This window comes from Vulpes lagopus, chromosome 20, assembly GCF_018345385.1.
Source record: "Vulpes lagopus strain Blue_001 chromosome 20, ASM1834538v1, whole genome shotgun sequence".
Taxonomy (NCBI): domain Eukaryota; kingdom Metazoa; phylum Chordata; class Mammalia; order Carnivora; family Canidae; genus Vulpes; species Vulpes lagopus.
Window position 1 is genome coordinate 17,747,833 of NC_054843.1, and position 12,919 is coordinate 17,760,751.

General features: G+C 39.3%; 1 protein-coding gene across 4 annotated transcripts in view; it reads left to right on the forward strand.

The window, feature by feature from the left end:
* The window catches only part of LOC121479288 (amyloid beta precursor protein), a 270,747-nt gene that overhangs the window by 69,659 nt on the left and 188,169 nt on the right, over positions 1-12,919 (forward strand). For all 4 annotated transcript variants that reach the window (XM_041734781.1, XM_041734782.1, XM_041734783.1 and 1 more), the window contains exon 3: positions 10,209-10,338. In XM_041734781.1, coding sequence (XP_041590715.1) covers positions 10,209-10,338 — 130 coding nt within the window. The remainder of the gene's footprint in view (positions 1-10,208; positions 10,339-12,919) is intronic.

Consider the following 12,919-nt stretch of genomic DNA (forward strand, 5'->3'; position numbering starts at 1 on the left):
GTCAGCCTGAGAGGGAATGCAAAGGATCATTTTGCTCATCTGCCTTGTTGTATATAAGATGATATGATAAGGAGGAGGAGGTCAGGTGCCATAAAGGAGAACAGGGGCTTCACTGGACAGACCTTTCAAATCCAGCCTTTGCTATCTTGACACCTGAGCAATCCCATGAAAGCTGCCTCACCAGTCTTAGACTGTTTCCTCTCTGTATGATAGGAACACACAGGTGTGCTGAAGTTAAATACTGTCAGTTAAACAAGCAATTGTAAAGTCCCAGCACTATTCCTCCTCTTTTAAGGAGAGAAATGAAAACTCCCCCTGGATTCTTACCATTCAGAGCACCTTTTGTAGGTTAGGGCCTGGCACAGGTGTTGACTCACCTGGGGAGCAGGTCTCTGGAGGGAATTTGAAACAGGTTAAGTCATAGCACTGACAGATTCCCAGCTGGGAAAGTCAGACAGGTGAATGTGGCTTTGCTTGTAATCTTCAGTTAGATTATGGGCATATTCTCTTTTTCCGAAGTTTTTACAGCAGCTAACAATATGTGTTCCCTGCTTTTTAAATTTTCTTTCTCTAAATGAACAGTTGTTTCATCTACAAATTAACAGGATCACCAAACAAAACATACCAATGCCTGAACAAAACAAAATCTGCCTGTTTGATGAGTTGAACAAAACCATTTCCTTTGCCCAACTTCCTACTGTAAAATATATCACCAAACATGGGATTTCCAAACAAGAAATATTTCTCAACCTTGATTCTGCAATAATGTGGAATTAAAACTAAGTTAAAACAAACATCACATGTGATTCATTTAACCGATTTTGAGGGCATTCTGTATACAGTGAAAACAGGAGAGGCCGTGGTGCATTTTTGGCCATTATTATTTTGCTGTGTGTTCCGACCATCTTTTTGTATACTTAAAATTGACCCAAAAATTACAGGCACATATGCATGTGATTTCAAGATTTGAAAGATCCAAAAATTCATGTTGGGTGAAATAATTTGCTAAATAAAGGTGCCTGGATGCCTGTGAATGACAACAGATATATTTTATGTATTAATGATCTGTATGCTTATAAGGATTGCTTGCACAAACTATGGGATTTAGAGCTAAATAAGAGATGCAACTAAGATTGGATTTTTTTTACACATTTATCTTTTAATCAAGTTAATATTTGATTTAACATTTGTCCTTCTTACCATCTAGCACTGTCTTTTTAAAAAATTTTTATTTATTTATTCATGAAAGACACACAGAGAGAGGCAGAGATATAGGCAGAGGGAGAAGCAGGCTCCTTGTGGGGAGCCCGATTCAGGACTCAATCCCAGTACCCAGGTATCATGACCTGAACCAAAGGCAGATGCTCAACCACTGAGGCACCCAAGTGCCCCTCATCTAACACTGTCTTAAATGGATACTCAATTATTACATATTTGCAGGAACACTAGGTAGTTTTTTTTTTTTTAACACTAGGTACTTTTGTACTATAATGACACGTAGTATAATATTAGAATACTGTGTACTTTTAGGTACGTAATTATACCATGGACTTTTATATTTCTCATTTGATTAATTTACTGTCAGTTTTTTCCTTTAATATATTTTTTCTCTCTTCTTTTTTGAAGTAGAGCTGACTAGTAAAACTGTACAGTTTGTGTATTTTTAAAAATAGCTGTGAACTGACGGAGAATGAGAATTTAGATCATACATGTACACATCTGATTATGTTTTCACATTCATACCCTGTCCTGTTTATTTTAGTGATTCTCCCCATCTCACGCCCACCCTGCACACCACCTTCCCATTTGTTTCTACATTTAGCACTTCTGAAGTAAGAGTGCCTTGTGCATTGAACAGGGTTCTCGGACAATATTGTCCAAATCTGAACATGAGTGCACCTATGTAGCAATTTATGCATATACAGTGTTGGAAACAGATCTGGGCCAAATTATTGGGAAATAGGCTGTCGCCCTCTAGCATTTCACGTCCTTGCTTTGGCATAAGGGCGTCATTGTGAAAACCTAGAACTCCTCACACGTCCCACATTGCAGTAATGTTTCATCAGCTGCACGTTGCCCCTCAGCACCCCATGACATCGTAAGCAGAGACCGTTGTTTTTGGTTTACCATTCTCTTTCACAATGAAATTCGTTATTCTGTTCCCTATATCCCTAATACTACTAAAAGAATTTTTGCTGAAAGCAGTTTGATACGATTTTTCTTTGTATTACAGGGAATTTTGAAGAAGAAAGTAAGTCATTTTAATCCAGAAACAGAAATTGTATTGTCTGGGGCATATTTTGTTTTTGTTTATACACTGAAGTATAAAACTTATTTAAAACTTGAAATCCATGCCCTCTGAGTGAGTGCTCAGGAATGGCCCTGGTATGTTCTGGCTGCATCAGTTTGATCTTCTATGAAATGGAGCGATTGCTAACTGAGGATTGTGTGCCGTGCTACACATAAAACATTTGCAGTGATTCTGGCACGTAGGAAATCCTCATTATTTTATTTTCCTTATTCTCTTCTTGGATGTGTCCTTTGAAAAGGAAATTGGTACGTTGGGGTTTCAGATGAAAATATCTCATGATTACTTCTGTACCTCTTTGCTACAGAGTTTCTGATTCTCTGTTTCATCTGTATATGTGCTAACTGCAATCAAGCATCGCAGTTTGGATCTTTGTTTTTATATTTGCCTTTTCACTTGTAAATTTAGAAATTTGACTCTTTCTACTGGACAATTTTTTTTTTATTTTTTACTTTTTATTTAAGTTCAGTTAACATATAATGTATTATTAGTTTCAGATGTAGAGCTCAGTGACTCATCAGTCTTAATATAACACCCAGCGCTCATTACATCACGTGCTCTCCTTAATGCCCATCACCCAGTTATCCCATCCACCCCCTTCCAGCAACCCTCAGTTTGTTTCCTATGATTAAGAGTGTCTTATGGTTTGTCTCCTCCTCTGATTTCATCTTGTTTTATTTTTCTCTCTCTTCCCCTATGATCCTCTGTTTTGTTTCTTAAATTCCACATGTGAGTGAGATTATATGATAATTATCTTTCTCTGATGGACTCATTTCATTTAGCATAATACCAGCTGGTTCCACCCATATTGTTGCAAATGGCAACATTTCTGGGGTTTGTTTTTTTTTTTGATGGCTAAGTAGTATTCTATTATATATATCACCTTTCGTTTATCCATTCATCTGTCGATGGCCATCTGGGCTCTTCCCAGGGTTTTGTCATTGTGGACATTACTGCTATAACAGTGGGGTACAGGTACCCTTTCAGATCACTACATTTTAACTTTGGGGTAAATCTCTAGTCCACTGGACTAGTCTTTTGTTGTTACTTTTAATTTTTTCTAATTCAAAATTTCAAGCACACATAAAAGTAGAAAGAATAACATAATGAATGCCCCAGGTACCTCTCACTCAGCTTCAGTAGTTATAAAATGTAGTCACACTCTTGTTCCTGGATGGGTCTGGAATGTATGTGCTCTATCTTGCCTCCTTCACGGTCTGCATGATTTTTGGCAAGCACCTTATGCAGATGTGTTGCTTGTCTCCTTTCCAGAGCTATAAATTGATTTAAGACAAACCAAAGCAACACGTTATTTATTTTCATACTTACTTGTTTAAGACATAATTTTATTACCATTACATAATTGCTAGCATTTTTTTTTTTTCCAAAAAGAAGTATCCTTGAGATTTTGGTTAAAAATTTATTTCAAAAGTTAACAGACTGGAAAGAGCAGTAAGCAATTTATTTTCAGAATTTGTAGCAATTCTTTTTACCATGACATTAACTCTGTTTTCAGCCTTTTCATAACTGCATTTGATTATGTGGTCTTACATATCCATGGTTATGTGGAATTTAGTTATATATAAATAGGACTTTTGGCATTAATCACTTGTCCCAGATGGCCTGTTTGCAAAAAAGGGACATGGAAGATTCCCCTATTTGCTTTAATTATTGGGAATAGGGGAAAGTTCTGTAGGGCTCTAACAAATATTTTATATTTTATATATGTAAGCTGCATGCTCTTGGTTTTCTTAAATATCATCAGTGTCTTTTCTTGCTTTGTATATTTAACAAATTAAAAGTTACCTTGTCTGAGATTAATATATTTCCAGTTTGGATAGAGAGATTTTAGACTGTTGAAATTTTTAATAAAAATCTGTCGATGGTGATCAGGTTTTAAGGTACTTTTTTTACCACTAAGTGGTAACCACTTAGGTTACCAACTATAACATTCTAATGTGGATTCAAGATTGGTTTTACTCTTCTCTCCTAGCTATCAATATTTTTAATTGCTTCAACTCTCTCTTTTCTTTAAAGTTTAATTTATGAACTGATACATTTACTTTCAAAGATAAAACATATTTCTATGGCCAGGAGAGTAGACAGCCTTTCAGGTTTCTGGACCACACTAGTTGGGCCTCCTTACTCTAAGCAAGAGCCTGACTTTTCATTATTCCTGAGCATCTTCTTATTAACATTAATCTACTGTCTCTTGTATGAGGCTATTATTGCTTTAATTGCTTTAAGTTGCCATATCATACTTGGAAGAACAATATTGGAAGGCATTGAAATGCTTATTTTTCTCAAATGCTCATAGTCCAAGAATAGTATTATCCTACTTAGATTATTTTGTTTAAGAGGTACATTGATAATCTCTGGTGGTAGTTTAATGTATCCTGAGTTTCCCTACAATTCATGGATGCTGAACTTAAACAGAAATGTCTATTAAATATTTATGAGGCACTCAAATGTGCTGTCCCAGTGTGGGCCATGGTTAAGGGAACACAAAAATGAATCCATTTGTCCCTGCCTTCAAGAAGTGTGGGCCATGGTTAAGGGAACACAAAAATGAATCCATTTGTCCCTGCCTTCAAGAAGTGTGGCAGAAAGGCACGTGGCTGTAATGGCAAGACCAAAAGTGGTAGGTGATCAGATAAAAGTGATTGGATAAAATGCCTCGGATTCGGAGATTGAGGGGCTCAAAGAGGGGGTGTTCATGAACCAACATTTGTTCCCCTTCACCCACAGGTTTTTGAGAGGCACTGCCTCCAATGATGACTTCTGCCTACCAGCCTGGTGCTATCTACCTAGCTAGAGCCTTTGTCTTGAGGAAGAGAATGCGATTTACAGTTTGCTTCCCTAGGACTCTACTTAGCCACAGGGACCGAGCTGCAGAATTAAAACTGCGGCTTCTGATGAGTGCTCCTTCAGAAGGCCAGGGGCTGGAGCGCCACAGAGAGGGGAAGGGTGCTGGCAGCCTGCGGATAGCCTTAAACCAGAGGTAATGAAGGTGGAGAACCATAGGGAGGCTCCTGGGTGCCAAACTGTGTTTCCTGCCTTTCGGGAATGTGCATTTTCCCTGGGAAGGCTGGATATGTGTGTCCTTAATGTGAATGAGAGGTACACTGTAATAAATACCATAAAGCATTCCCACAGTGGGAGAGCGGGATTAGCACTGCATTACACTGTGAGTCGGGGAGGTCTGCGACCCTGCAGGGGGACCCTAATAGGCTTGGGCATCTGCAATGTGCTGGAAGGGTCTTAAGTAGGAGTGTGTTTGGGGCACCCCAGGTGCTCTGGGTGGCTGTAATTCAGGAGGAGTTGTTGGCAGGGTGTAGGGTTCAGGGAACCGATGCAGACCTAGATTTGCTTCTGTTTTAAGGATTTATTAAGATAGCTATAGTTCCCTACATTTTTTTGTTGATCTGGAAAATAGTTGCTCATGTTTGGGGTTCACAGAGGAAACATTTTAGAAAAGGAGGCCAGGGGAAAGTTCATTTGCTAATCCTCCACTAGCAGATTATTAGTAAAGCTTTTGTTGCGTTAGCAGTACAATGTGTTGCGTGTGTTGGCAAGTTGCACGTTGCCGAAGGAACTCAGAAATCTTTATTTGTTGATGTTGAGATTTGAGATGCCACAAAGAAAATGTAAAATATCGGACTGATGCTTATAATTCAATGATGGTGAGAAGTCAGGGGCTTAAGTGGCCATGAACATCTTTGCATGTCTAATTATCTTAATTTTCATTCGTGCCTAAACCTATGAGGTAGGCTAGTTTTCAACATACAGTGCTTGTCTCATGACATAAAAATGGTGATCTCTTGTCACCTACTGGAGCTGCTTTATAAAGAACTAGGTGTATGGCATTTGACTTTTTAGTCAGAAACTTGTGTTTTTTTCATTGTCCCCCCCCCCCCCCGTGCTGGGGCTTGCATGCACATGAGGTAGTCACTTGGACTCCCTGGGACTTCCTGTGTGCTTGCAAAGAAATTTTGTTACCTGTCTTGTTGATGTTCCTCCCTTTACTAAAATAAACCTGATTTTAGAATAGCAAAATTGTACGATCTTTGGCCGATCCAAATCCATAACTACTTGTCTCTGAAAAATAGGTGAATCAGGTTCAAGTTACTGCCACAAACTGTGTGTGGGATTTCTGCAGTTCGCATTTTATAATCTCCCCATCCACCTGCGTGCTAACAGCTGTCATTGTCAGCATTCTGGAGAGAGAAACTTGAGGTGCTGGGAAGAACACAGATGCTCTAAATTTCATGCCTGGAACTGGAAGTAAATTCTGTGCTTGGCCAATGTCTCTCTGAAGCTCTGGTGATCTTGGGGAGAAGCCTTGCTTTCACTGATTTTAATTTGTCAGTATGCAATTCTGTCTAATAAAAAAGTCCCAATGGAGTGAGTTATTGCTCTTTTGCCCAAATATTACTATCAGAAACCGAAGGTGGTACACAACACTAATAAGAGAGTCTTCCTTTCCTGCTCATCAGTTTGCACCCTGCAAATGATGTGTTTTGTTTGGTTTCGTTTGGAACTAGAAAGAAAAAAAATGTGACTTGTCTGTGCCTGCCACAGGGCTTTTAGAAAACTGAAAGCTCCTCTGAGAACATTCTCAGCAGGGTAGTATTTCTGTGAAGAGGCAGCTAGAACCCCTTAAGAAAAATGCAGTAACTCACACTTTAAAGCACATAAAGTCATGTCCCTCAGGACAAACTCTCCAGTGTCATGAAGTTTATGACTCATGAGTGTGGGACTTTTGTGATCTAATAAACAAGGAAAGGTGGCGGGAGAATTGTATTTCTGTACAAAGAGCCACTTCACCTTTCATTATATGGAAGAAAGCCATGGGGATATTAAATTTTTAGTGGCATTTTCAAGTTGAGTATCATCCGTGACTGAAATGCATGCATTGCAAGCTGTTAAGATACTTAAGAACAAAATAAAATAAAGGGAAGGTAGCTCTTTCCATTTGGAGCTAAGGTAACTGGCCATGGTTTTGAAGAGTAACTTTCTCAGTTCCCACCCTAGGATTCTGATTTAAATATTCTTTTTTGTATATTCTTATCTTATAGCATATGCTTCCACCACTGGTTTTATCCCACAGTACACTGATCAGTGCCTTACTGTTTGTTTTTTTAATTTTTAAAAAACAGACTTTATGGGGCTCCTAGGTGGCTTAGTTAAAGCATTTGCCTTTGTTCAGGTCATACTCTCCAGGTCCTGGGATCAGGTCCTGCATCAGGCTCCCTGCTCAGTGGGGAGCTGCTTCTCCCTCTTCTCCCCCCAATTCCCCCACTTGTGTGCTCTCTCTCTCTCTCAAATAAATAAATAAAAATCTTTAAATAAAAAAACGGACTATTTTTTAGAGCAATTTTAAGTTCACAGCAAAACTAAGGAAATGGCACAGGGATTTCTTATATATCACTCCACCCCTCACCGAGCCTCCTTCATCGTCAGTACCCCCCACCACAACAGTACCTTTGTTCTACTTGATGGATTTACACATAATTACTCAGTCTGTAGTTTACATCAGAGTTAGCTCTTATTGTTGTATATGCTATAGGCTTGGACAAATGTATAGTGACACAGTATTATCATATCATATAGAATGATTTCATAGCATTAAAAATCCTCTGTGCTCCTCCTGTTCATCCCTCCCTCCCACCTACTCCTGCTAACCACTAATCATTTTACTGTCTCCATAGTTTTGCCTTTTCTAGAATGTCATGTAGTTGGAATTGTAGAGTATGGAGCCTTTTCAGTTTGGCCCCTTTCACTTAGTAATGTGCAGGCCTGCCCTGTCTCTTCATGGCTTGGTGGTTCATTTCTTTCTGACACTCTATCAACCATTGTGTGGTTGCACTGCAGTTTATATCTATTCTTGGTGCTTTATTTTTTTTTTTAACTGATTTATCTCAGGGCTGGGACTAGGGTGAGGTGCATGAGGCACTCAGGAATCAAATAATATTTTAATGCAGTATTTAAAAAACCAAAATTAATGCCCCTCCAAGCCCACAATGAATAAAATATTGACAGTTTAAACAAGGACAAGATGGTGGCAAGCCCTCTCTGTCATTGACAACCCTAAGTGAAATTCCCCCTCCACAGCCTACACTGCGGATGCTGTTTCCTTGCTCAGGAACCCGTTCCCCCCCAACCCCCCCCCACACAAGCACTGCTTCCCCTGGAGCCTCCGCAGGGAGTTCTTTCTTCACAGTCCTGCTAGCATCACAGTCCTGCTAGCATTGTGCCAGGAGATGGGGGTGGCCTCCTTCCTTCTCATTCTCACTTCCCAGCCATTCTTCCCGTCTCCTCCCTAAAATGTTCCTTGCCCCAGCTGTGAGCTTATAGGCTCACGAACTAGGGCACCTTTATTTTCTGGCTACTGGAATCCAGATACCTCTTTCCACCTCAGTAGCATTGCGCCTCAGTCTTTGAAGTGTCTTGTTCTTGGCTTTCTGTCACCCAAACAATGTCAACCTCGAAGATCCTTCCAAGAATCCAATTTCCCATTCCACCAGTGATCTTGCTGTGATCATCATTCTTCATCAGCCATTCCCTTGCATGGTGCAATGCATTCTACTCTGTGCAGTTACCAATGATGTGACTCCTCCGGAATCTTTATTTCCACTCTCTGATGCTCCGAGTACCACTTGTTACCCCCTCTTGGTCTTCAGTGCCTCTGTGCCAAAATTCTCTAGCCCGCACCAGGTCTCATTGATACTACGACCTCATAACCATGTAGCCCATCTTCATAGTCCCACCTTAGGTTTTATGGTCCCTCACCATAACCATTCTCTCGCTTACAGCTTCTGTTCTCTTAGGCTTGTCTCTCTTTATTGTCTTTATCTGGTGCAATAGCAACCCTAGTGAAATGCAAGATTTATGCAAAGGAAAGCCTGGTTTAGAAATAACATTTTTATGTTTATTTTTTTCTTTCAAATCCCTACTCATTATTATCAAAAGATGTAATTTGGTATTTGACAAATATATTTTAGTTGATCAAGTTTCACATTTTATTCCAAGTAAGCACTGTGATTTACTGAGATCAGTAATCAAAGCAAAGGGCTGTAGTTAGTTATCAAGGGAAGAGATGCATGAATGCTGTTCTGTATCTAAATGACACTCATGATAACTGTGAAGTTATTCTTATATATTCTTATATAAATTACTTTGAATACAGAGAAGACTTTTATATAGAAAGCTATATGTTGGGGCAGCCCCCGTGGCACAGCAGTTTAGCGCCGCCTGCAGCCCAGGGTGTGATCCTGGAGACCCTGGATCTAGTCCCATGTCAGACTCTCTGTATGATGCCTGCTTCTCCCTCTGCCTGTGTCTCTGCCTCTCTCTCTGTCTCTAAGAATAAACAAATACAATCTAAAAAAAAAAAAAAAAAGAAATCTTTAAAAAAAGAAAGAAAGCTATGTGTCATATCCTATATGTAAAATGTTTGCTTAATTAGTAAAATAGCAAAATAGGGGTGATTTAAATTTAAGTAATGATAATGGTCCCAGGGGTGTCTACTATAACATTTATTTAGGACATCACAGAATATCATCTCCACACCAGTTTATTTTGCAGCAAAATGATCCTGTACCTAGAAGAGGGTCCCCTCTCATTTCTTTTTTATCTCCCCTGGAGAAAGAATAATATTCTAAGCCTGAGTGGGTGCAATAAAATAAAAGTCACACCATTTAGTATTTTGAATGGAGTGATTAGATTTTTGTCACCTGCATCTTTTCTTTACCCTGATTTCTTAAGCTGGATCCGAATTAGAGTAGCATGGGTGCTGGATGATAGCAGTGCCTTAGAATAAGAGCAGTGGTTGATCAGCTGCGTGTGTGTGACAGCCTCTGTCACTAGTAACAATTTTCCTTTTTGTGTGCTTTCCCAGGTCTACCCCGAACTGCAGATCACCAATGTGGTGGAAGCCAACCAACCAGTGACCATCCAGAACTGGTGCAAGAAGGGCCGCAAGCAGTGCAAGACCCACGCCCACATTGTGATTCCCTACCGCTGCTTAGGTGAGCTGGCGGGCCACGTAACTGTCACAAATTGCTCTGCTCTTTGGGGATGGAAAAGAAGGATGCTCTAATTAGATCGGAATATGAATGAATTTACCTAAAATGTTTATTAAAACTTGAAATTCTTAGATCGATTCTCTGCTGAATGAAAAGGCCTGGGGGTGGGGTCCAGGAATCCTCATTTTACTGAATCCCATAGGTGATTCTCATGCACACTAATTGTCCAGACTTGGAGCACTAGAGCTTTGTGTATTTTCTCAGGTAGACTTCATACTATGAAGCTCCTCCATTCTGCTAATTTCTTAAAAATCTCTTGCCTGAAACAACCGATTCATCATCCTGGCAATAGTTGGGACACTAGGGTTGGGGAATTTTTTTTTTCTGCTTATATCAAACCGAGGGAACCAGTTAGATCCCCAAGGTTTAAATGTGTGTTTCTCTCACCAACCTTAAATTTACTTCTGTTTATTTGAAAAACTGAGCTATTTAATGTGATGTCATCCTTTTTTCCTCTGGAAACACTGTCTTACTCCATATTTAATCTGATTTGATCATCAGTCCCTTTCTAGTTGATATTTTATATAACCAGACAATATGAAAATCAACTTTTGGTGTGATAGCTTGCATGGTTGTAAATAAGGAGATAGAGATCGATCTTGGGGAGCTGTAGGCAAATGTTGACAATGCATTCCAGTGACTTCTTGTAAAAAGTCCCAATAGCAAACTTAGGATAACTGTTGAAGATTCTGGAGCTGGGTATAATATTTGCTCAAACGTGAATGTTATAAGAGCATATGTGCTGATTACTTTACGTGCATGTGCATAATTTGAGGCATTAATGGAAAACATTGGCCATTAGAATGAAGTTTTCTTCTGAAGGATTTACTGCTCACAATGGAATTGATGAAGAGGGTGGAAAACCAGATTCTTAAACATTTGATAATTTAAGAGTTCCCTTGTTCCTCCCTCTTCCTTATTCTTAAATACTTTGTGAAGCCTCTAACCCTTTTCTGTCTGATTGGTTGAGAACTGAAGATTTAATCAGATGAAAATAAGTAATGTTTTTTTTTTTTTTAAAGATTTCATTTATTTATTCATGATAGACATAGAAAGAGAGAGAGGTGGGGGCAGAGGGAGAAGGAGTCTCCATGCTGGGAGCCTGACACGGGACTCGATCCCGGGACTCCAGTATCACGCTTGGGACCAAAGTCACACGCTAAACTGCTGAGCCACCCAGTGATCCCCATAAGTAATGTTTAAATGTAGAAGTCAGCTGTCTCCAGGAACAGTGTATTTCAAACTAATTTAGTTATTATGCCAAGATACCATTTAATTCAGTGTAAGTTAGGAAGTAGATCATGAACTAGTTAATTAGGTGGGCCAGGTCTTGTTAATGATCTGTTTCTTTTGGGTGTTGCCCATTCTGTGAAATGTTTGAGATACATTTTGTTTAGGATGTAAGCTCACCAGGTAGTAGATCTTTGGATGAGCTTGTTCACTATTGACACTCGATAGGTCACTCACAACTGTACCTGTTTCAAAACTGAACACATATCACTTTGCTTAAGATCTTTCCGATTCCTAACTACTCAGAAGTGGTTGACTAAACAGTGGAATCCACAGTAAGTTTATAGACTGTGGTTCACCACGATCATGCCCCTTCATTGTGGCACATTCCCTTTGACCCCAAATTTCCTGTGACCCTAAATTGTCTCGCTACTCCCCTTGCCCCTACTCCATGCCTGTCCCCATAACAAAAGTGATTTGAAACTCCAAGGGAAAAAATACCATGAAAAGGGAGAAAATATGTATGAAATGTCTTCAGATCTAAATATAAGGTCAAAAGGTTTCATGATATTGCTGAGATGATGAACTGTCAATGTTTTTATTGTGATAAAGCGTGTTATATACTATGGAGGAAGGTTCATCCTGCATGGCCTCATTTCACAGGCACATACATTGAGAGTCTGTGAGGGGGAATGTCTTGCTGTATCCAGCAGGGGTATTTGTGGCAGAATGAGGACCAAAGCCAACGACCTTTCAGTTCATAATCCAGTGTTCCTTACAGTATTAACAGAAGTTGTGCTGGAGCTTATAACCACCTGATTTACAAAATCAGATCACAGAGGAAAGGCTATGAAGTGGAGGCAATAAATAACAGTTTTTTTTTTTTTATAAAAGTCATAACACGTGTTATGTTCATAAAGGAGGTGGTTGTGACTCTCGCACAGGATCCATCCCTATATGATGATCTTCCACTTTATGGTAGTAATAAGCAACACTCTTATATATTACTTGCTGCTTAAATAAAGCATTAATATTTAGCATTAGTGTAAGTTCTTTCCAAACTCTGTGGCTATATCTTAACGTAGCCTTAGACAAAAGAAATGATTTTACTGAACCTAGTTCTCAAAAAGGCGCTACCAAGAAATCAGAGTACAATTGTCTTAAACATTAAACATCTTAAAACCCAAAACAGAGCTTGAGGAGAGAAAGATGCCTGTTATGCCTAGTATGCACCCTTCCTGACCTTTCTATCAGATAGAAAGGTGTTGTACTGTGTTATTTTTCTTCAGATCGT